Source organism: Rhodnius prolixus, unplaced genomic scaffold (assembly GCF_049639745.1).
Source record: "Rhodnius prolixus isolate KJV_2025 unplaced genomic scaffold, Rpr scaffold_7, whole genome shotgun sequence".
In the NCBI taxonomy this organism is placed as follows: Eukaryota; Metazoa; Arthropoda; class Insecta; order Hemiptera; family Reduviidae; genus Rhodnius; species Rhodnius prolixus.
Window position 1 is genome coordinate 4968287 of NW_027411582.1, and position 24980 is coordinate 4993266.

The following is a 24980-nucleotide window of genomic DNA, read 5'->3' on the forward strand; positions in this document are numbered from 1 at the left end:
TAATCATACTAAAAAAAAATCATGTATTTACTCTATAAACTGGTTCGAAATACGTAATAAATGCCCTTGTTTCTAGAGTTGAATTATCTTGGAGATGTTCCTAATGAATACGTAAATGTTTTTGGAATCCTATATCCAGGATATTGTTTAAAATAATAAATTGTCAGTCACTTCACTCACCCGGATCTATCTCTTAATGGATTATCGTAAACCATTTGCGAGGTAAACATTTTGTTAAAGAAAATTACGAAACAATAATTTTTTTAATGAAATTTTTAAATTCCCTTTCAGGAGTAATGAAATGTAATGGCATTAATATTTAGTCAAAAATAACGATACCACTTTTTTGTTTTCATGATATAATAATAATGTCATTGTACTTAATTGGTTAAATTAGTTTTTTTAATATCGAAATATAGTTTCTCCTTTGGCATCGTTACGAAACCAACTGTAATTGTTATTGGTTGTTTCGTTTTAGGACTGAGAGAGATGGTATAGTTGTGCAGTAAGGTTGCTACGCAGTATTTCATCTTCAGTATGGCGAATCTCATTGCTACAAAAAATCAAGAGAGAAGGTGAGGAATATAAAAAATAAAGTAGAATATATAATATCTTAATAGTAACAATTTATGTGAGGAATTACCCAAACACATCCTTGGTCCATTTCCAAATGATAGATAAGCACAAGCGGGTATCTTGTTGTCTGGATCAAATCTTTCTGGACGATATACTTCAGGCTCTGGGAAATATTCTGGATCATTGTGAATCACTTGTACGGGTATAAGTACTAATTGACCTGGTTCTATGGTTACTCCATTCTGAAATGTATACTGCTTTGTACTGATGCGAGTCAACATCTGCAACGGTGGATACTTCCTTAAGGTCTCTGTGAACACATGGGTTTATAGCGTTATTGTTGATAATTTATGAAATCAGAAGATAAGCCATTTAGGGGACCATATCAACGTACTACAATTCTACAACAATCCAATCTATCCTGCTACTCTCAACTTCCCACCTGAAGTATCCTCTCTAAGATGACGAATTTTTTTCCTACATTTCGTGATAGCTTGATGTCACAAAGAGTTAGCAGGTACTACATGTTATAATTAGTCTGGAATTCTTTTTGCTTAAGTTTAAATCGGTTTAGAAGGGTCTCTCTTGGCCTCGTTGTTGAGTATATAAAATTTTTGAGCTGGTGGGTTAGTTACTTTGGGCTAGCTTGTTTACAAGTTCACCCCAATTGTCTCCATCTAGAAAGGGTGCATCTCCTAGGTCGGTAACTAGCCATGGACTAGTGATTCAAACTACGTTGAGTGGCTTGACAAATATGGTGTTACTAGGTATACTCAGAAAACTTCTCAATAAGATTCTCTAACCCCTGTTCAAGTACCATCATAACCATAATGATTCTATGGGTCTAAGAACAATTAGCCGTTAGCTTTACCTTTAACACATTGTTCTAAGTAGTGCATTTCCTTGATTGCATTGTAAGTCAGCGAGCCTGTACGTTCCACTTCCTTCAGGATTTCTTCACGAACTCGCTCCTGTATCTTAGGATTTATTGACAGTTCATACAGGATAAACAAAATTGACATTGCAGTCGTATCAAAACCGCCCGTTAAAAATGACACTGCATGACCGGTTATTTTATCGACGGACAATTCTGAAAACAAATAATTATTAGATTGTTTCAAAATTATTGCACTGTTTCCTTATATAATTAGAGAGTTTACCGAATTTCTCTTTAGAACATGTAGTTATATCCATGTCCAGATAATCATCTGCTGCATCTCTTGTATGCACTTCTATGTAACCTTTGTCCTGAAGTTGCATCAGTAATTGTAGGATATCATTTCTTTGGTATCCATTTTCACGTCTGTATTTTATTGTATCTTGAATAATTCTTGAGAAATAGTTTAAAATTTTTGGTTTGCTTAAGGTTAAATTTAGAAATTTGGATAGTCTGGGAGCGTGCATCATTATAATAAATTTTATAAACGATGAAATGTCCATTTCAAATACTTGTTTGGCAATTCGGCGAAATTCATTCTCTGGTTTGGACAGACTTCCTGAGTCTATGCCGAAAGCGCAGGAACTAGAAAATAATAGATACAAATAATTTTATAATTTCGTTTGTATTTTTTTTTCTTTTTCGTGAAAATTTGTGAACTAAGTTTAGTAAGTTATGAATATATATTGGTTTTAGTGATCCTAAAATATTATATTAAGGATTCAAATTAGCGAGGAATAGGTCCAAATAAAAACAACAACTCGTCTGTTTGCCAAGGTTTCGACAAATATATTGCCTTCTTCAGGGCGTGGCTGTGCGGCTGTGCGGGGTTGGTTGAGTTACAGAAAACTGTAAGTTACCTCTTAAAATATCATTTATATTTATGATACTAACAGAAATTCAATATGTTAGTATATAATATTTCTACTAACCCAATGGTATCCAAGGAAAAACAGCTGACTATATCTTTTAATTCCACATCTTTAGTCTCTCCTTTATCCAATTGTTTGATCAGCTCATCGCCACATCCTGCCATCGATTCAAACATCAATTTCAGTTTCCCTGTACTAAAAATAGGTGACAGTTTAATTCTCATAGCTTTCCAACGTTTTCCACTCAATGAAAATAGATTTGAATCCAATGGATTACGTTCATCATCTAATTGTGTTACACCATGATCCACAAAATGTGCAAAATCTTTAATTAGCACTTTTTCAACATAATCAATATCTCTGATGAGTAATGTTGGTTTCATTAAATCATAAAAACCAATTAGTGGTTCATTTGGGAATTGTTTACTGTACTGTTCCAGAAGTTGTCCGTATGTCTTTTGCCCAAGTAATACTGTGAGGGTATTACTAAAGAAAAGTGACCCTTTTACTTGCGGAACTCCTTTTTCTCTCCAGTATTGATTGGCTTTCCGTGCTCGGTGTACGATGTAGAGGAAGACTGTCAGAAGTATGAGTAGTAACGATGTAGTTATTAAGTCCATCTAGATCTGAAATCATAAAATATGTTAAGAACTTAGGCTTCAAAAGATGAGTTTCGAAGTCAGTGCTACAATCTCCTTCAAGTCAAAGAACTTATTTAATTAATAAAATCTAAGCAGAAGAGAAGCATCTAACCCAAACTGTAAGAATACATTAGTGCGTTAAATTATCAAGTGTATGAGTATTGTGTAATTTACTACATAGTCCAAATTGGCCCTTGTTAGCCCTTTGAAATGCTGAAGGGCAGACTACCAGAGATAATTTATTAGATAACACTGTTTACTTCTCTTTTGTCTTACAAGCAAGATTACATCTTCAAGTTTCTTCTGATCTCATTAAAACTGTCCGGTAGGACAGTTGTATAAGGGTTGATCGTCAAAAACTGCACGAAAAAGCGTAATGTTGAAAAACACCCAACTTTGACATTTTTTTCCTCTTTTTCTATAAAAGATAAAATTCCCAAATTTTCTTTAAAATAAAGGGCAAACCCTCCTTTATAACTGTAATTTTTTGCAACAACCCAGATTAAGTAGATTTTAAGAAAAAAGTTGCCGAAAATGACCAAAAACGGCATTTTCAGAAAATGTTCTTGTTCTTGTTCTTCTTCTTGTTGTTGTTACCTTTTTTGTAAACAACGTAGCGCCTAAACGCGCGAACCGATTTTCATGAATGAGGTGTCATTCGATTCGGAATTTTATGTAGATGTGCCTTTTGGGGGTCTCCACGCTGTACATCGAATGGGGGAGGAGTTAGCCCCATATATGTGAGGCCCCTTCTCAAAATTATTACTAATAACTCTGTAAATGTTAACCCGATTTTAATAAAATTTGGCAGGATGAAAAGTTTAGGGCACTCCTACGTAACATTTAAACGACGTACTGCTCTTACCCTTATTAGGGGGAAGTATGGTAATCGTTTCAAATTATCGAAACGTGAACCGATTTTCATGAATGAAGTGTCATTCGAATCGAAATTTTGTACAGATTTGCACTTTAAAAGTCTCGTCGCTATGACTCATAAGGAGGGGAGTTTGCCCCACCCAAATAAGGCCTTTTCTAATACTATTATTACCAATATTTCTATTACGCTTAGTTCGATTTGGATAAAATTTACCACGAAGAAGTGGTTAAAGCTCCTCTACGTGGCTGTGAAGTGCCATCATGCTCTTACACCTACTAAGAGGAAGTACTGCAATCGTTAAAATTATCAATGAGTGAACCTATTTACATCAATGAATTCGATTCAAAATATTTGCCTTTTAGGGAGAAGTACTGTAATCGCAGTTTATTTTTCTTACTCCTCTTAAAAGGAAGTACTGAAATCGCTTTTTAATTTTGCTATTTACGTACAAATACCTTCCTATTTTATTCAAAACGCTTTCTCTAAAAAATTGTTATTGAGGATGGTTTGGGGGACCGCAATTATAATCATTCTTTAAAAAGATCTCTCCAGTGGTAGTTACGGTTCCGACTTAACACCTTTTTAGGTTATAATGACAGAATTTATTATTCCAAATTTTAATAAAATCTGTAAAGCAGATATGTAACTTTGCAAAACAGATAAAAAGGAAAATCTATCCAAAAAGTACAAAAATCTCCTTAACAAAAACTTACAGTTTAAAATGTTAAGTATAAGGGTTGATTAAACGCCAAAAGGTACATAAATCAGCAAGTAACCAACATTTCATTAATACTTCATTAATATTTAAGTAATTTTACTGCATTAAATTTCATTAATATTTTTTTGAATTTATTAGAGGTCACAGACCCTTATGCTGGCCAGTTCATTCATAATTTTTTTTTTTATTGATTTAAATCGCGTCAACATCTGAGGTTATTGGCGCCCGGAGCTTTTTTCAGTGCACTGCCGGCCTCCGGACAGTGTTCTCTCGTTACAGACAACACTGTCCATCACCGGCCAGTGAGCTGTAAGAAGCTCTTAGGAAGAGAAAATCTAATGGTCAGCAGCTGGATTCGAACCCGGAACCTCCACGTGGGAATCCAATACGCTAACCGCATAGCTAATCCCTTCCCTTAGTTCATTCATAATATTTTATTTTTTGTTATAATTATGATAAAATGTATATTATATCTTCGTAATTAAATAGGTACTTTATTATAGCTTTATTCCAAATTATTCTTCTGATTTATCTTTATTAGGCCCTTTATTCTGAATAGTCACATATACATGCATGTTAAAATAGAAAAAGACAAAGTTAGAGTCGGCTACTGTTTAAATTTGAATCACGGATTTAAAACAATATTTCAGTCTAGAATTCTTCTTACCGAAGTATTTGTGAGTACAAATAACGCATAGGTAATATCCAGTAAATTATTCAACAATAATTATTCATTTCTCAATTGTAATTTAATGTAGTCCCTCTAATTTTACTTATAGTAGGTAAAATACTGTAATAATTAGCTGTCCTAAAAATATGCATATCTTATATTCCAAATATATAACACTGTGGTAAGAATACCTAGATTGAGAATTGAAGAAAACTATTATTTACTATAAAGCCAGATTAATTATTACCTATTATTAAAAACGCTTGACTACTAAATAAAGTAACAATTACTTTAATCGAAGAATGAACTTAAACCGAAGATTTTTATTTAAAAATAAAAATAAATAAATAAAATAAACAAAATCATTGATGAATGTTGGTGTAAGCATTTTTGAAAAAAGTTTTGAATTTTTTAGCCTCATATTTTTTTTTATAAAGTTTTTTTTTTTAACCTGTGATTAATAGTTTGTTGATTAGATATTACAGTCAATCTAAGTTAAATGGTGTTCTATTTGAACAAATATTTTGTAGATTAAAATGGCCAGCATAAGGGTCTGTGACCTCTAATAAATTCAAAAAAATATTAATGAAATTTAATGCAGTAAAATTACTTAAATATTAATGAAGCATTAATGAAATGTTGGGTACTTGCTGATTTATGTACCTTTTAGCGTTTAATCAACCCTTATACTTAACATTTTAAACTGTAAGTTTTTGTTAAGGAGATATTTATTTATACTCATCAGCTATCTTCAAGTATCTTCTTCCTTTCCATTGGATGTAACAAGCATATGGGTGGTGGTTTAATCTCCGGCCAAGGTTTATGCTATAATTATTCCTGAAAATTCGCTATATGTGTGTACTTCATACTATTAAGAAACACAGCTGTCTCTTTTTAACTGCTAAGGTGACAAACAGCTACCACGGAACAAATCTGCGAGTATCTTCTCTTGAAAATTGAGCATTTCCTGTGGTCCAAAATCTGAATAAATAGCAATAGGGAATTCTGTGTTTTGTCGGCTAAATGATAAAGTACGTTTTCTGTTTTTGAATTTGAATTAAATTGTTTTTAAATTGATAAGAGAATCTGTTACTATCGGTTAAATTACATAACATGAACTACCACTTCATTTATTTTGTTATTATTTTAATTTTTAAAAAAGATTTTTTAAAATTAAGGCATATTGTACTACCAAGTTTTATTTGTGATCCTTTTTCCATGAAAAGTCGATTTAGGGAGATTTCTGAGGTACTGTAGAGGTTCCCTCTAAATCTAACCACTTTTCTGCGATTTTTTTAGAAACTGCCTCTTACCGATTGTCTCTAAATTTGTATATACGTTACAAACAATAAATGTTATTTGGAATATTGCTCCCTAGACTCCTCAGACGGATTCCATAAACTGCACTTTTCTCTTTTCTTTATTTTGAATTGCGCGTAAAAAGAAGTAGTTATATTATAATTGTAATTTTCTGACGAAAATTCTTTATTAAGCCTACTCTCAGAATCGATTGGTTGCGTTCCTCTAAAGGTCCTGTTTCGGTTCAAAGTGCAGCCTTTTAATTTAAATAATAATTTAATATGTTTTAAAATTTCATGTTTTTTTTAAAAAAAAAATAAATATTGGGTCCATCAAATTTAGTGCTGAAAGTTAGATTTGTTTTTAGTAATTTATGCTCATCACTAATATTGAAAATTATCGATTCCATCCTATGTTACTAATTGCCAGCTTTCATAAAGGTCCGTCAAGAAATATTTAAGTTTGAATTTTCTTTTCTTTTTTTGATGATGTTAGTCTAAAATTGAACATGTTTCGTAATTTAAAATCTAATAAGAATTAAATTTATGAAATTGTATTGTCGTGTGAGTGTGCTCCCTTGTTTTTTGATATTTTATTTTATTTGTGAAAAAGGAGAAAATCGTTAAGAGTTACTTACAAATTGATTAACTTTCCTTTATTTGTAGATAATAAATTTTTTTAAGCGGAAATTGTCATTTAATGGATGATATATCTCTAAAATGATACAATCTTCAACTTTAGAATACTACTTTTTGGATCAAAACTAAATTGCACTTGTAAAAACTAAATTTAAAATCAAAACTGTTGCGATAATATAAAATATAACGAACAGTCTTTACTGTGCTAGCATTGACTGGATACCCAGTTTAAAATATTAACTGTGAGACGCCATATTTCTATTGAATTTGATTAGTTCCACTGCTATTTGTGGGAGGGAGGATAGAATTTGACCTCTATTTATCGTAATGAATTTGACAACAGTTCAATCTTTATTTGGCAAAAATTGTTATCAGAGAGTATTAATTGTGTTATATCTACTTAATAAAACGGTTGTAAAAGATTTAACAGGATTTTCTTTTACAGCTACTTTTCACCCAATTCACTGTTATAAATATTTTCCGTTCAACTTGACAGAAAGGAAGTTCTGCACCTCATGTAAATCATATGAATACTTTGTTTTCTAGGGTGTAACAGTGCGACCTTTTAAGATCTATTGTGCCTTCTATTGGCGCCAGACGAAACCCGTCAGCACCCACTTTCCAGGACCAGAGGTCGAAAACTCTCAGAATCCTGCGTGAGTTTCAAAAAAAGAGGGGGAGTTCTCCTCCAGCATCTGGTAATTGTTCTGGAGTCAGAAAGATTTTTGAATCATGGGATCGCATCAGTTGGGCGAGTATTGGCGTTTCCCATATCTTACCCAAAATCCACAAGTGCGCCATCACGTTCTTGACCTAGCTTCTTGCTCACTGAGTTGACAATATCCCGTGGCGAGAAACTGAGGAATACCTCAATTCTGGCAAAGATAAATACTTTTAATTAATTCAGACACAGCTTTATCCCTTTGTTGTCTTTAATAGAATTTGTTTTCTACAGTAGGTAATTAATGTTATCATACTTTCTTGGAATATTCTCTATTATACATTTTTTTTAGAGAGAGAAAACTTTGTTAACTTGGTGTCCATCCTTTTTTTTATCGCTGCTCCGTAAATAAATCTCCCAGAGACCGCTGGTCCCTGGCTAATTAAATTAATTTCTAAATGCTTATTTTGAAAGAAACAAAGAAAAGCCATTTTTTTAAAAAAAGAAAAATATATTTAAAATACTTATACAAATATTTTCAAATTTAAGAGTAATAGTACTAATATCGTAACGCGGATTGTCATGCAAATAAAAATAAATAAAAACACTTGTGAGTACAACTACTTTATTAAACCTTATTGCATAACATATCTAACTCACTAACTCTCAATCACAACCTCCTCTCTGTTACCTCCAAGCTGCCAACTATCTAATCCCAACACTACAGATTGTACTACGATTGATTCTTTAAATATTTTTTAAACTTGAAATACAATATCTCATTTGTATCTGTTATGAAACTTTTTGGTCTAAGTGTGATTGGTTGTTTTGTTTTAGGACTGAGAGTGACGATGTAGTTGCGCAGTAAGGTGGCTATGCAGAACTTTATTTCCAACATGGCAAATCTCATGGCTGTAAAAAATAAAATAAGGTTGGTAATGTATAAATTAGAAGCTTAATATAAATCTGAAATATTATAAATTACCTATACACATCCTTGGTCCATTTCCAAATGGTAGATAAGCACAAGCAGGTATGGTGTTGTCCGGATCGAATCTTTCTGGTCGAAATACTCTTGGCTCTGGGTAATATTTTGGATCATTGTGAATAGCCATTACAGGTATAAATACTGATTGACCAGGTTCTATGGTTATTCCGTTCGGGAAGGTGTATTGGATCGTGCAAACGCGACTTAACATTTGCGCAGGTGGGTACATCCTCAGTGACTCTGTGAAAAAAAAGATACCAATTTGAATTCTTGTTATTAGTCCCAGTTCTGATATATCTTCAACGAAACGTTTATGTCCTAGTTCTTTGGTAATAGTTCTCCAATAAACAGGTGAAAAAGGCTGTACTACGCAATAGAATGTAAAAATGGTCTTCAAACAAGATTCTATGAACTGTAAAAAAAAAAAAAGCATTTAGATTACCTTTAATACATTGTTCTAAGAAGTGCATTTCCTTCAGTGCATCGTAAGTCAGCGAGCCGGACTGTTCCATCTCTCTAAGAATTTCCTCACGAACTTTCTCCTGTATCTCGGGATTTCTTGACAGTTCATACAGGGTAAACAAAATTGTCATTGCAGTCGTATCAAAACCTGCCGTTAAAAATGTCACCGCGTGTCCGGTTATTTGATCGTCGGACAATTCTGCAAAAATAAAATAAATAAACAATTAGATTATTTCAAAATTATGCGATTTTTATTTACCATTAGAGAGTTTACCAAATTTCTCTTTAGAAAATGTAGTTGCATCCATGCCCAAATAATCATCATGTGCATCTTTAGTATGCACTTCTATGTATCCTTTGTGCTGAAGTTGCATCAGTAATTGTATAAAATCATTTCTTTGGTATCCATTATCACGTCTATACTTCATTGTATCTTTAATAATGCTTGAGAAATAGTTTATAATCTTTGGTTTGCTGAAGGTTAAATTTAGAAATTTAGCCAATCTTGGTGCGTGAATCATTGTTACAAATTTTAAAAATGTTGAAATGTCCACTTGTAATACTTGTTTACCAATCTGGCGAAATTCATTTTCTGGTTTGGACAGACTTCCTGAGTCTATGCCGAAAGCACAGGAATTAGAAAAATATGAACTGTATATTATAATTTGTTGTGAAAATAATTATACCAAAATCATGAGGTTTTAAAACTAATTTGTAAGTCAGTTAACAGGTTCAAATTAGTATATTCAAATCTCATTATTAAGAAAACTTACAAACATCGTACAATGAAAATGCAAAATTAATATTAGAATAATTTAGTATCCTTAGTCCGCTTTTTTGAAAAGGGTTTGTGGGTGGGTGAACACTAGCTCAAAAGCCAAAAATTACCGGAATATTTCAATTATGCCAAAATTAAAACAAAAGTTACTTTCTAATAAAGTTAGGCTAATACTTGCTTTTAAAATGTATCGTCTCGGGTTTTGATTCATCGATTGTACCACTATTTGTCATGTTCAAAATTTAGAAATATCGAGATATGACCTCCTCGGATTTGCACCATACAAACTTCATCTATCCTGGAACCGTCCGAGAACCGCACAAAGTCTAGTCATTAATTACTTATGATCGAAAAATGATGTTTATTTTGCAGCGTAAAGAGATGTCTAAATTATTAGTATAAATTATTTTTAAGGTAAAATTTCATTAAATATGATTATATTGTATCCTAATTGAAATAATAGTTTTAATTAGAAAACGTACATGTATATTACAACCCCTCTCCTCAAAAAAAGTTGGGTACGCCCTTGATACTAACGACACGAATTCAGTACTTACACTTGCATTCTCCAGGTCGTTTTGTGAATATGTAATTTCAGTTAGTGAGTTAGGAATGGCTAATTATTTAAAAAATAATCCCCACTGACCCAATATTGTCCATGGCAAAACAGCTGATTATTTCTTTCATTTCCACATCTTCTTTCTCTTCTTTGTCCAGCTGTTTAATTAGCTCTTCGCCACATCCGGTCATCGATTCAAGCATCAATTTCAATTTCCCAGTACTGAAAATTGGCGATAGCCTACTTCTTACAGCTTTCCAACGTTTGCCATTCATATTGAACAGATTTGAATCTAATGGAGTACGTTCGTCGTCCAACGCTATTATTCCATGATTCATGAAATGCCCAAAATCTTTAATTAGTATTTTTTCAATATAATCGATATCTTTAACGAGTAATATTGGTTTCATAAATTGATAAAAACCAATCAATGGTTCATTTGGAAATAGTTTACAAAACTTTTCTTGTAGCTGTCCGGTTGTCATTTTCCATAATAAAAGTGGCAGAGAATTGCCAAAGAATAGTGAACCTTTTACTTGCTGGACCCCTCGTTCTTTCCAGTATTGGTTGGCTTTCCATGCTCGGCGTACGATATAGAGGATGGCCGTCAGAAGTATAAACAATAGTGATGCGGATATTGAATCCATTTGAGTCTGAAAACGTAATTAAACTAAGTTTTTTTTTGTTTTTTTTTTTCTAACAAACTGCAAGTAGGAGAAAATACTGCAGTTGTGCAAAAATTAAAATATTCAAAGAGAATATCATGCTCTAATAAATGCTTTCTACCTTAGTGAAAAACAAGTATTGCTATTTGTATACACAATATTGAGGAAATAATGTTTTCGCCGAAATTACATGTTTATTTATTTATTTTTATTTGAGTAATTCTTAATTAAGCGGGATACTCAAACTGGGGAACTCTGTTTAGAAGGTAACGTTCATAACCACTATACCAAGCCCCACCAAAAAGGAAACGTTATCCTGTGAAAGACACAATTTGACGGCGTGAATGTAAATTTTTAGTAGTAATATTAAGCATATGAATTTGACTAAAAATTACTCTAAACTTCTTTGAAAGTGTGAGTTGTAAATTCTAAAAAAATTATCTAATTGAGCAACTGCTGATTCAAAAACAATTTAACTTTTGGGATAAAAAAAAAAGTTGCTCTATCTGATAGAATATACCTGTTTAATTTTTTCTGGAATTGTTAAATAATGGGCCCTTATTTTAGTATCGTTACTTCTATACTATGTGCGCGTAATTAGTAATTTTGATTCTTACATTAATCATATTAACAAAATAATATATTATGAATTTATTGTTTAATTCTCTTTAGTAAAATCAATTTTAAATTAAAATTATAATTTTGTAATTCTTTTTAAACCTTATGGTTAATTTGAGACAGCCCTGTTTGTAACCTCAGAGAAACCTACCAGACTAACTGCTCACATTAATGACCGTGAACAAGATGCAGTATTGCATTATTTTATATAAGTTTAATCAACTGCAGGAAAGTAAAAGATAATTTATTTAAAATTTATAATTATAATAGGCGCAACTAATCAACAGCAAAGTTACGTATCATTGCTTTTTAAGGAATCAATTGTAAGTAACTATACAATATTAAATATTATTTAATATTAAAAAAAAAAAAAATTAAATACATATTTATTAATAATTTTACTTTTTTTTCTTAATTTTTAATGCTGAAATTAATCGTGTACCCTAGAATTCAATCACCTACCCAAGTAGATAGTCTTTTAGTTCAAGTTAAGAGTTCAATTTCTAATTTATTGAAACGATTGCTGAAGAAATTTAGTATTGTTCACTATAGAAAGTGTTTACATTCCTCCGTTCCGTTCGTGTAAGTGGCTTCGTAAGCTTGTAAAATTAGTAACTGTTCAATGCAAGTAACAATAAGTTTTAAGTAAATCTTTTGGTTTTGTTATCGGAGCCTTTCTTTTTTTTAAACACTAGTCTGATGTAAATGTACTTCAAAATGTAATGCAAAGAACATGTTTAGGCGAGAGTTTGCTAGTTTATTTTCAGTAACGTCTCTTAGGTTGATTGTTTGATTTTGGTTAAAACCTAACTGGTGATCCATGCATTTAAATATAAAATGTTAATGTTTAAAGTAGTTATCTTACCTAGTTATATTTTTAAATGCAGCTTAAGCTTTCATAAAACAGTTTACTAATTATTAGTAATCGTTGCACATAAATATGTAAAATGAAATTTATTGGAACACTACTTTGCTTAGCAAACTATGTAATCAAATTGGATAAAAAGATATGTCGACAAACTGGTTCACTCCCGAAGTGAAGGTCAATTAGTGCTAGCATGGAGGTGTTTATCAAAGTACTTGTTATTGCAAGCAAATGATACAACGTATTTTTTATTCATTTGTTTGATTTGATTACTCAACTTTACTCAAATTGTCGGGTTGAATGAAACGCTTCATTCAACAACTTTCTTTATTCTAAAATAAGGCTTTTTTACTTGAAGATTTGAATTTTTTTTTTTTGTTCTCAGATTTTTACCTGTAATTGTTAAACCAGCTTTTAATCTTTGAACATTTAAGAATCCTTTTATTATACTGATTCGAGGTAGGGAGGGATTTCTATCTTTGCTATCATAACGGAAGTTCATGATCATTTTCAGAGCTGGCACGACCCAATATAGCCAGTTTCATAAACTAGAATTAGCCGTAGTCTTATTCTTTCGATAGAAAAACTAACGTTCCTCATAGTTCTGCCTTTTCTTTTTTTTATATATATATTCAAGCAATAAATTTTTATATTTTAACATCAGTAGGAAATTTTATCCTTAATTTAATTTAATTATTGATGTGTATTATTAAATTTTGACACATTTCATAATTTTGTACTGAGTGAGTAATAGTAAAATTCTCTATTATATTTTTTGCATTAAGTAAAGAAGTAAATGCAATTAATGCAAATTTTAATTGCAAGCTGAACCAAACAAAAAAATAAAAACTTCAAGAAAGTGGCAAAAACTGCAATTAGGATTACTTTACTGGCTCAAGATCGCAAGGTATGTGAAACTTGTTCTTCTTTTTTTTTTTAAAGTAGGGCATTTTTCATTTATTTATGATGATCAATAAATTGTGTGAAATGTACAATATATTTTTAAAAAAATGCACATAATTGTTTACGAATATAATGTTTATGTATAAATTTAGCTTTTAACATTCAGTGATTATTATTTTAAAGTCAGAATTTTCGTTTTACGTTTTACTGATTCAGAGATAACTCAAATTCCAGATAAACTTCTTCTGTTTTTTAATTATAGGCCTAGTTAACAGTGAGTATGCCTTTCCTTCTTCCCTAATTGCAAGTTTTTTACCTTCCTTACCTTTAACTCATTTACAGTTTTTAAACCGTTGGATTAAATGAACTTTAACGTATGTTTTAAACATATCCAAAATAGCATGCATGTTTTTTTAGCGTTAATATCATGCACTGCTGACCTAAACATCCTTTTAATATATTTTGAACAATCATTCATCATTATCAAACTTGTCGAAGCAAACTTCGACTTTTATTGATACTTTTTTATGACAGATACTTTTTTTTTTTATTCAAGACCGTATATTTATTTCGTTCGAAAACCGTTTGCATTTTAGGCATCTTTTCTCTTCCATTATGGCATCATATAAAGTCGAGACTTGTTTCACAACAGATGGATTCACCATCTATTTTCTTAAACGATACTAGGCAAACTTTTATCCTTCCAAATCTGGTCCTATTACTATTTACTCGACTGAAGTTGGCTCAATCACATTCACGTAAATAATTTGTTCTATTTCACTGTGAATATTCCAATGTTTATGAATTAACGGAAAGTTCTTATTAATTTCAATAATATTTACTTCTGCCAACTTAGTGCTTTACTATCCAGTTGTTAATAAATCTGTTTTTGTCACGTAATTATTCCTGTTTTAATGTTGTTCTTCATACGGTTTGGAATACAAAAATTAGTAATCAAACTAAATTTAACAGTTCAATTTCAATAAATGGAGCACTTCCTTTTTTGCTTTATCCTTCACTCGTAAGTTAACATGACACACATCAACCGGATAAAATTATGTTTAGTCTTAAACATGAATTACATTTTCGTTCAAAAAAAGTTTTAGTTAAAGAATTTAACACTTTAGCTTAGTTATTTAGTTTGTTTAAATAAATAATTTTTATTTAATTACCCCCAGCTTTTTTCAACAATATTAAGTTCTTTTCATCAAATTTATCTTTTTCAAGAAAATTGAATAATTGGTTCATTTAGTTACTTCTTGGAAAACGTTTATTAAGCAGAAAAATACTTCTATTATTACAATATTACGACAGGTGTTAATGAAATTGCTGTTACTTAGGTTTTGATGCAGTATTTTCTGTTATTATATAGTGCTGTCCATCCACGGTGCGCTTTAGGAAGTAAAACTTAGTTTTTGCTAAAAATAGTTCCCTGAGAAACTTTCATAATATTATTATGACCTAGAGCATATATTGAAACATTTCTCTCGAAAAATTGGTAAAAACTAAAAACTCTCCGTAATAAATAAAAGGCTGCTATAGCAGCTGGTATGGAGCAATCTGTACTTTGACAGAAATCATGGGGTAGGTACTTACTGCCTTTCCAATTGTTAACGAATTCAGTCTCCACAATCAAAAATCTTTAGAAAAATAGTAAATGCTCTTCGGTTTGCATTGATCTTACCAATACCTCAAAATCTTTTATCCTCCATCCTTTCTTTGCAAAATTATTGTTAAGTGAATATAATTGTTTTAGTTTAATAACAGTCCCCATTTCTTTAATTTTATGAATAATATTTCATCAGTAGTTCTAGATATTAAATGTGTTTCTTTACTTTTATGAATTAAATGAAATAATTTTGAACAAAATTGAACTTAAAAAATCGTTTATTTTTGTTGACAATGATTTAAATTGTTGGCAGAGGGTAACTTGACTTAAACAAGTCTAGTACAACGTTAAATTGCAACGTAAGTGTAATCCGTGTTAAAATAATTTAGTTTACAATGCTACGAATACGTTCTAAAAGATTGATCCGTTTAAAAGATTTAAACTAAAATTTCAGCATTCATATTTTATTTATTTCTTAAATTTCTGAAAGATACAAATTTATCTTAAACAAATAGTTGCGTTTAAATTTGCAGTATCATTGAATAGAATGCTTTTCAAATAAAGATTAACTGTATAAATTGTTTATTTCATGTAATAATGATTTTCAGATTGAAAACAGCCAATACTGTGAGTAGTACCTGGAAAACCGTCTATCAACTGAAGTGGAAATGAAAAAGACGTTGAAAAACATCGATCAAATAAGTATGTACAAACAACTTTTGTTATGAATCAATTGCTTAAAAAAATGTATTATTTAGGTATGTGTAAGTTGCATGTTTGTATCGCAATCTTATTTATTAAATGATTTTTTTGACTTAAGGTGAAAATAAAAAGTATTATTAAGCAGGAGAATAAATACAAATCTTTAATTAAGGGGGAAAAAATATTTATTTGCATGATATTTGGTTTTTACACAGATTTCATAGTTTACATTCTACTATACGAAAGATATACATATAAATCAATAAAATACAAAAAGAATTGGTAAAAAACATTTTAACCCAACAGAGAAACTTAATAAATAGCTGTTTTCAACCATATTTGTTTTAATTTTACTGAAAAGTTCTATATCAAGTATAACACAATATAATAATATATGCAACTTCTTAGTCTTTATTCAATAATTTTGAACTAAATTAAACTTTTCTGTAAAGGAAATTGAATATATCGCTCATTAAATACAACAACGTCATATCTCAAAAATCGGCAATTTTTACTTAAGCACATGGTTCGATGTGTTTTCTTCTGCTCTTTTAACTGTAAGAGCGTCACAGCTTGGCTTTCTTTAATTTGGCACTAGAGAGCAGCAGTGACATTATTGCATCATGCCAGTTCCGCTACTTCATTCGCTGCAATACTGCATTATCTCAGATGAGCATGTGACACTGCGCAGGAAAGTTGCAGCTTGTTAATTCAAGCGTGTCTCATTTTGTGTTGTGACGGAACTTTGAAGAAGTAAGTATAGTAATTTATAAATGAATAACGTATTATTTAGACTTGAGACAATATTGTATTGAATATATTAACTCAACTCCTCCGTCTCATGTCAGTATTATTTCGATATATGACGGTATTTCATTGAAGAATCCGTTCTTGAAGAGTACTATGTCAACTTAAGACGTTATTCAGGGTTAACCACGTTGTCAATTCTGATCTTCAATATTGAATTAAGTGGAATTGTGTCACTCTTGCGACAAGAGCTCATTCAAAATTAGGAAATACATTGTTTTATTTGTAATTATGTCAGTCTTGCAGGAATTTATTTTTATGTTTTTGTTTAAGACAATATTAGGCCTACACCTCATAAAGGACCTAGTAATTGTTATTGCGTTTCCCTTCCTATTCCTTTCTGTAGATCGCAATGTCTTCTCGAGGAAGGTTATTGGTTTCGTTAGCCATAGCTGAAGGTGAGCGAGCTGTTGATAATACGTCAGATGGCACAAATCAATCCAACCAGCAAGGGGATTCTGTAAAAGAGACTCCTGATGATGGGCTAAGACAGTCCGGACTAACTACGGATATTGGGCCTGCTGTAGAAACACAAATAGAAGGATTTGGTGTGTATATTTCTAATACTAAATTCAAAATTCTTGTTTTTTAAAACGTTATGTTCATTAGGAAAGCAATGTCGGATCACAAAGACTATTTGTTTCGACATTAAATGTTTTCGGTAACATTAATATTTAACTTATAAACGTCACTAGTATTATTCTTTCTTTTCCCTACAGAACATATGGTTTTCTACAGCCAACCTGGAGAGACTGCGGCTAACAAGTCTTGTTCACGAACATCCATTCCATCATCCACCACGAGTTCATCTACCGGTTCTTCGTCATCCTCCAGTTCTACAAGTAATGATTCTTCCCCTGAGGATAATGAAGACTCATCTAATGATATTACTTACGAACCGGAAAATGAAGAAAACCTAGGAAGTAACAGTAGCGAGGATAACCTTCGTGTCAAGGCGCAGGAAAAATCTGGAGGAAATCCTCGTGGTTCCACTCCATCATATATACAGTTAAGCAGTTCTTCCAACTCAAATTCTACTACCACAAACAATTCAATGGACAGTCCGATGGATGTGCCCATTTTGGTAAGCCCTGTGAAGAAAGGAGTGAAACGCAAAAGAAATGTAGACCAATGGAAAAGGAACGTTCTGAAGAAAGCACGGAATAGCGGAGAAGCATATCAAACGCATTCACAGAGCAAGTCGATCAGGGGACCACGAAAATTGAAACCTCCCTGTGGACAACACTGCAAACTCAAGTGTTCAACGAAATTCACGGCTGAAGAGAGAATGCAGTTGTTTTCAACATACTGGGCATTAGGAGACTTAAATAAACAGAGAGATTATATCAAAAATTCCATGGAAACTATCATGCCACGATATCGTTATACTCGAGTTGGGGGTACTAGAAACGCAAGGCAACATAATAATGCTTTCTATTTCAATAAAAATAACCAGAAAATCAGAGTCTGCAAGGTATTTTTCAGAAATACACTAGACATTAATGACCGCCCAATTCGAACAGTTCAGAACAAACGAAACAAGGTAGCTGGTGCAGTAATTGAACCAGACCTTAGGGGAAAACATGGGATGCACAGAAGTCTTGATCCAGCTATCCGTGAAGGAGTTCGGAAACACATTGACTCGATTCCTAAAATAGAGAGCCATTATACCCGTGCAAATACAACAAGGCAGTTTATAGATGGGAGTAAGTCACTCGCAGATATACACAGGGATTACAAAGCTATCTGTGAAGAGAATAAGGAGCCATTTGCAAGCTATGCAATATTTCAACAAATCTTTACGCAAGAGTTCAATATTTCGTTCTTTACCCCCAAAAAAGATAAGTGTGTAACTTGTGTTGCCTACGAAAATGCAAATGAGGGAGATAAGGAACTCTTAAAAATAAATTATGACCAAGATTTGGAAGAAAAACAGTTAAGTAGAACTGAAAAGATGCATGACAAAGAGAACTTTGAAGGTATTGTGGCAGTGTATGATCTACAGGCTGTAACGCAAATACCAAAAGGAAATGCTTCCATTTTCTATTACAAATCAAAGCTAAATGTTCTTAACTTTACAATTTATGACCTGCAAAAAAATCTTGCGAATGTTTTGTGTGGGATGAATCCCATGGGCACCGAGGCGTTAATGAGTTGGGTACGTGTGTATATTTGTATTTGAAGAAGAAAGTTACTGCAAACGACACAGAAGTGATTTTTTACTCAGATAACTGTGTTGGCCAACAAAAAATAAGTTTATGTTGGCCCTCTATTTCTATGCAGTACGGTATCTAGGTATCAAGTCGATAACTCACAAATATCTGATTAAGGGTCATACACAAAACGAAGGCGACTCAGCCCATTCTGTCATTGAAAGGCAAGTAAAGCGCCAGCTCAAGGGTGGACCAATATACACCCCTGAAGGGTATATTTCTGCTATTAGAGGTGCTAAAAAACATGGTGAACCCTTCCACGTTAATGAACTATGCTATGAGGACTTCTACGATCTGAAACAACTTGCTTCTACCATTGGTCCTGTTTACATGCCGTCTTCTGTAAAATGGTCAGATGTAAAAGTACTGAAAGTGGAAAAAGAATCTCCATGTTCCGTTTCATACAAAACGTCTTTCAAACAGGACTTTGAAACGATAACTGTAATTAAAAGGAAGAAACTTCCTGAACAGTTGACCTTAACACCTGCATTTCTTTCAAAACCAGGACTACCTTCGAAGAAGAAGGATGACCTTATGGCATTATTAAAAAACAATTATATCCCCAAATTTTATTCAACCTTTTATGCCAATTTATAATGGGTCCTCATAATATCAAACTTAAAGACTCCTTTTGAAATTTCCTGTAGCAGATTGAAACAGCAGTGATGGGACATAAGGAAAACATACTTATTTGTTAGTATCATTTCCGTTTCACTTTTGTTTAGATTTTTCTTGTTTGTATTTGAAAATTTAATTCAAGCTATTTACTAATGTCTGTGAAAATATCACTTTGTTATAATAATTTTGTATTTTCTTTTTCAATTTTTATTGCTATTGGAAAAATTCAAGCATATTATGCACTTATTTCCTATATTCATGAATACTGTATATCACATGTGACACAATCATAATTGTTTATTTCACACTGTCAACAATGCCATATTTTGAGTTATGTCACCCTTTGAATATGATTATTGTGACAAGAGTGTCACAAGTGGAAATGTTTGTAAATAAATGGTTCTAAAATAATATTATTGTTGTTAAAAATAATTTATAAGTTCATTATAATTGAGAATATACCTTCCCTTTCCCAAATATATCAACTATATGTTTAAAAATAATTTATTAATAGAATGAGAAAGGTATCAAATCTTCAAATTCATTTCCTGAGAAATCGTGATTTTTGAGATATGACATTGTTGTATTTAATGAGCGATATGTTGGTTGAAACGAAAAAAAAATTAATTCTGGACTAAAAGTTGAATTTGCTTTAAAAAAAGGTTTAGTTCAACAATAAAATGCTATAAAATTACCTCAGCTTGTTAATAAAGTTCAAATGATTCACTTTTTACAATCCTATGCCTTATAATTAATTAAAGATTAATCCGTTTAAGAGATTTATAATTTAGATAATTTCATTATTACTTCGAAATGAATCAATTACTAAAAAATGTATTATTTAGATATAATATGTTTTTACATAGACTTCATATTTTACATTCTATTATACGAAAAATGTACATATAAATCAAAATACAAAAAGAATTGCTAAAAAAATATTTAAAACTTAAGACTTAAAATAGTAAGAAATTGCCGTAAAAAAGTTAAATAAAAAATTAGTTTATAAAAAATCCGTCAGAGGGCGCCACTTATCAGATAGGTGAGAAAAGTTCCAGAAGTAGCCACCAGGTAGCAGTGCTGTAACCTTCCCCTAAATATACGGCACACGCACAAATTCTCGACAGTAAGACTTTAGTAATGCAGGGGAGTAGGTGGCATGTTCTCCAAACATGTGTTATCAAGTCTAGTCTAACTCTCATCACCTCTCTTCTAAAGTATCATGAAGTTGGGTAATGGTTAGGAAGATGTCGCTTCGACGGTCGGAGAGCAACTATTCTCTAGGTTAGAGAGGTAAACTGGTGTCACATTAAAATAAGTAGTAACCAGTTAGAGTACGCAGTTATTCTTAACTTCCAAAGACACTACCTGAGAGAGAATAATGAAGCTAATATTCTTCAAAAATAAGGAAACTTAAGTGCAAAATTGGTTGAAAAACAAGTAAGTTCTTAATCTTACACAAAATTGCATGTGCATGGCTGGAACACCTCCAAGTTCACTGGTTTTCTCAATAATTCTTTGCAATATTAAGTATAAATAAATCCTTTTTAGCTCCTACATTTTACTCTTCATTTTGCTCCCCTTCCTCTGCAGTCTTCAAGTTTATTTATTATTTCACAGAAAAATTAAGATGTTACACAATTTTTCCCTATAGGTATTTGATAAATTATCAGATTATGTATGCTTCGCTTCTCGGCCTTTTGGCTAAGAACAAAGTGTAGTATTAAAATTATATATAAAAGTGATAATATGTTCGATTTGTCTTATATAACCTCAAGGGTCCTTTTGTCCTGGTTTTACATTATGTCATACCAACCTGTAACGTAATATTAATTATGAGTTTGATTATGAAGCTTACTCAGATTAAATCTCCTTTACAACATTTCAACTTCTATGTGATAAATATATCTTCAAAATTGGTTATTCTGTTGCAATGTCAATTGTTTATATTGAAGTCTTGGGTCCCATATAGTGGACTGTTTTAGAGGCTATGCCTCAATTTCTTTCATCTTATGTTTCAATATCAAAATTGCATTAAAAAATAAAAGTTATGTGTTTAAAATGTAGTATGTATTTCTCTCCATCCAGTTTCTTTGCCCAAGGACCCTTTCTGCCCTTCGCTGGCTATTCTTGATCATGGCCCTTCTTTACGTCCAGCAGCACTCCTACATAAGTTGAGGTAATTCACATCTAATTTCTACATTTCGTTCATGAAACAAATCAGGAAATCTTCGAAGGTACCCTGTTAATTTGTGGAATTCTACTTCAGGTAGTCTTAACTATTATTTATTGCAAATAATTTGAGATAATTCGCAACTATTTCTACATTCAAATAAATCAATGATGAAATCTCCATACTTACCATGCTATCTTCATGTTATCTTATCCATTATTGATTACATCTAAAGCATTTTAACATCAATTAAACCTTTATTCCGATAAATTAAATATTTTCCTTTGAATCTGAATAAAAAGTTATTTTGTGCAATAGATGGTTTAAATTAGATTTTCCGAGTTAGTTGCAGAATGGTTTAATTTGTTACAAACAGAATTAATTAAGATTTTGTATGTAAAATGCTATATAAGTGAGAATGAATTTCTATAATTTACTAAGGTTTTAATACTTTCAGCCCTTGGCCGACTCGCAGCCCAGTGAAGCTGAGACATAATCTAAAATTATTACTTTTGAGGGAATTTCTTTTAATGCTGCAGCACTTCCGTAGATAAGAGGTGATTCCCATCCATGTCTATTCCTGCAATATCCAAATAAGGAGATCTACCTACCACTCTGCGGTGTTATCTTCCAGGTAATCTTATCCATTATTTATTAAAACTTCAGCATTTTTAAGTGATTAAACCTTTTTGTTCATATATTCCTGTAGAATCGGAATTATAAAAAATCCGTCAGAGGGCGCCACTTATCAGATAGGTGAGAAAAGTTCCAGAAGTAGCCACCAGGTAGCAGTGCTGTAACCTTCCCCTCTATATACGGCACACGCACAAATTCTCGACAGTAAGACTTTAGTAATGCAGGGGAGTAGGTGGCATGTTCTCCAAGATTCTGTGTTCAAGAAAGTTTTAATTTGATTGGAAAATTGAAAGGTAAAAGAATAGAAAATGACGTGTGTTTATTTAAAAAATGTTTATTTCACTTAAAAGAGTGCAGTAAACTGCTATTTTGAAAATGAATTAAATTCATATAATTACTAACAGTTTTACTCTCTTGCGTTTTCTTTCTAAAAGATTGATCTATTTTTATTTAAACGTATACAAAATTAACATTGATTTTCAAGGAAGTTGAGTTTGATTTGTAGGACGATTCAGTAGACGAACAGTCCTTCTCATTGTATAATGTTATTTTTCAGAGTTGAAACAGGCGAAACTTGAGGGCTTCCTGCCAAAGAGGTTCATCGAATTAAGCCAAAATGAAAAAGACGTTGGATAACATCTATCCAATTGCAACTCTCCCAATTATTTTATTACTTAATCGATTATATGTAAAAAAAATATATTTGAAGTTTGAAAATGTAATGTAAATTTTAATTTTGTTATGTAGGTAATTTTAAGGATCATTACCTAAAAGATGTAATTGAATTTAAAATGTTTTTGTAATACAAAAGAAAAAAAAATGTATAATTGGTAGCAAAATAAAGAATTATCTATAAATTATTAAAAAAGTATTTATGTATTTTCTCTTTTCCCATAGTGTTGTGATTTTGATTATATTTGCAATGTTACAACTAAAAACTAAAGTTAAAAAAGACTAAAAATGATAAGAGGCAAATAAAGTAATGTAAAACTAAAAATTCCGTTTACATTAAACAAAAAAAATAAAATAAAGTAATAGTAGTATTAGAAAAAATGGCGTCAGAGAGCGTTAAAAAGCAGAAAAAGTAAAAAAAGTTGAAAAATTGCATCAGAAAGACGTAAAACAAAAAAAAAAGGAAAATTAGTTCACATATTTGCCACCAGATTGCAGCACTTACTGGACTTGTTTACTATGTAAACAAAATTTAGTTCACATGTTTGCCACCAGGTAGCATTTAAACTGTTTATATACTACGGCCAAACAAGATGTCTCCTCAGTACGACTACAGAGTCGTACTCGTGAGGAGGGGGCCATGTCGCTCGTCGTTCCAAAAATATCTAATCTTGTCAAAACACCTCTTCACACAAACAATCTTGATAATAAGTCATGTGTAATGGTTAGGGAGATGCGTTCACCTGGACGGTCGGAAGGCGAATGTTCGCCCCACCCGGCCCGGCCCCCGCGGCGAACTTTCTTATATACCCTCTAGATGGCGTCATATCACCATGACAACGGGCTCCCCCCCTACTTTTAGTTCTACTAGCTGTCACTAGATCGCTCGTGCTGTCTGTTTTACCTCTCGTAGCATTCCTTGCACACTCTCAAGACTTTGGCAGCCATTGTTGTAACCTTGCTACTTCTTACACACTCTCTAGACTCTGGCAGCCATTGTTGTAACCTTGCTACTTCTTACACACTCTCTAGACTCTGGCAGCCATTGTTGTAACCTTCCTATCTTCTTACACACTCTCTAGACTTCGGCGGCCATTGTTGTAACCTTGCTTAATGCTTTTAGACACTCCCACGACTCTGGCAGCCATTTTTAACCTTTTTTTTTATATTTTCTTTTAATTTCTACGCAATTTTTTCATTTTTTTTTTTTTAATTTTTCATATTATTGAGAGATTAAAAGGGAAAATAAATACAATATTGTTATAATTAAATCGTTTATTATTTTTTGATTATTGATACATGTTTTTACAATAAATTTTTATAAACTCTTTAGACTTATGTAGGACTTCTTTTCATCCATATTTAACCATTCTGGCGACTCACAAGACATATGTAGGACTACTTTACACCCACTTTAAACCACATTGGCGACTCACAAGACCTATATAGGACCACCTTACTCATACTTATAACCATGTTGGAGACTCTCAAGACTTATACTGGACCTCCTTTCACTCAAATTTAACCATGTTGGTGACTCACAAGACTTATAAAGAACTTCCTTACACACACTTCTAACCATGTTGGTGACTCACAAGAATTATATAGGACCACCTTACACCAACTTTTAACCAAGTTGGAGACTTATCTTACTAACAAGACTTATAGAGGACCACATTACAATCATATTTATCTTATTTTTTACCATGTAACTTGTATCCTATATGTTAATTTTGTCAATATACATTTTAAAAAATTAGAAATATTTCATCATTCAAAGCGAAAACCTCTAAAAATAAATATGTAAACTTAGCAAAGGTTCC

The 24980-nt window shown here is 31.8% G+C and overlaps 4 protein-coding genes across 14 annotated transcripts; 1 reads left to right on the forward strand and 3 right to left on the reverse strand.

Annotated features, from left to right (window-relative positions):
• Positions 1 to 242: 242 nt before the first annotated feature.
• LOC141446811 (probable cytochrome P450 6a13) lies at positions 243 to 7466 on the reverse strand. The gene is made up of 6 exons (XM_074113623.1): positions 7228 to 7466; positions 2446 to 3011; positions 1737 to 2098; positions 1448 to 1666; positions 644 to 886; positions 243 to 553 (listed from the first exon to the last, which is right to left on the reverse strand). Exons 2-6 carry the CDS (start codon positions 3003 to 3005, stop codon positions 381 to 383), a joined length of 1557 nt encoding a protein of 518 aa, XP_073969724.1. The 5' UTR covers positions 3006 to 3011; positions 7228 to 7466; the 3' UTR covers positions 243 to 380.
• On the forward strand, positions 529 to 20412 carry LOC141446809 (uncharacterized). Of its 11 annotated transcripts, none has more exons than XM_074113609.1 (7): positions 530 to 575; positions 8727 to 8820; positions 13650 to 13731; positions 15945 to 16038; positions 16637 to 16791; positions 17192 to 17393; positions 17565 to 20412. In XM_074113609.1, exons 6-7 carry the CDS (start codon positions 17198 to 17200, stop codon positions 19025 to 19027), a joined length of 1659 nt encoding a protein of 552 aa, XP_073969710.1. In that variant the 5' UTR covers positions 530 to 575; positions 8727 to 8820; positions 13650 to 13731; positions 15945 to 16038; positions 16637 to 16791; positions 17192 to 17197; the 3' UTR covers positions 19028 to 20412. The 11 variants fall into 11 exon arrangements, with proteins under 11 accessions (XP_073969711.1, XP_073969712.1, XP_073969710.1 ...); XM_074113606.1 differs by having other exon boundaries at positions 533 to 575; positions 13610 to 13731; XM_074113608.1 differs by having other exon boundaries at positions 533 to 575; positions 13615 to 13731.
• LOC141446816 (probable cytochrome P450 6a13) lies at positions 8398 to 9871 on the reverse strand. The gene is made up of 4 exons (XM_074113631.1): positions 9614 to 9871; positions 9320 to 9538; positions 8875 to 9117; positions 8398 to 8801 (listed from the first exon to the last, which is right to left on the reverse strand). Exons 1-4 carry the CDS (start codon positions 9858 to 9860, stop codon positions 8623 to 8625), a joined length of 888 nt encoding a protein of 295 aa, XP_073969732.1. The 5' UTR covers positions 9861 to 9871; the 3' UTR covers positions 8398 to 8622.
• On the reverse strand, positions 10742 to 11323 carry LOC141446817 (cytochrome P450 6B7-like). Its single transcript, XM_074113632.1, has one exon. It carries the CDS (start codon positions 11321 to 11323, stop codon positions 10742 to 10744), a length of 582 nt encoding a protein of 193 aa, XP_073969733.1.
• Positions 20413 to 24980: the final 4568 nt, after the last annotated feature.

Coding starts and splice junctions, on each gene's coding strand:
- LOC141446811 (XM_074113623.1), bottom strand. CDS start 3,005: ATGGACTTAATAACTACATCGTTACTACTCATACTTCTGACAGTCTTC. Junction 2,099..2,445: donor TTTTCCTTGGATACCATTGG/GTTAGTAGAAAT, acceptor ATTATTTTCTAG/TTCCTGCGCTTTCGGCATAG. Junction 1,667..1,736: donor ATGTTCTAAAGAGAAATTCG/GTAAACTCTCTA, acceptor ATTTGTTTTCAG/AATTGTCCGTCGATAAAATA.
- LOC141446816 (XM_074113631.1), bottom strand. CDS start 9,860: ATGATTCACGCACCAAGATTGGCTAAATTTCTAAATTTAACCTTCAGC. Junction 9,118..9,319: donor CTTAGAACAATGTATTAAAG/GTAATCTAAATG, acceptor TTTTTTTCACAG/AGTCACTGAGGATGTACCCA. Junction 8,802..8,874: donor TGGACCAAGGATGTGTATAG/GTAATTTATAAT, acceptor TATTTTTTACAG/CCATGAGATTTGCCATGTTG.
- LOC141446817 (XM_074113632.1), bottom strand. CDS start 11,323: ATGGATTCAATATCCGCATCACTATTGTTTATACTTCTGACGGCCATC.
- LOC141446809 (XM_074113610.1), top strand. CDS start 17,198: ATGTCTTCTCGAGGAAGGTTATTGGTTTCGTTAGCCATAGCTGAAGGT. Junction 17,394..17,564: donor AACACAAATAGAAGGATTTG/GTGTGTATATTT, acceptor TTTTCCCTACAG/AACATATGGTTTTCTACAGC.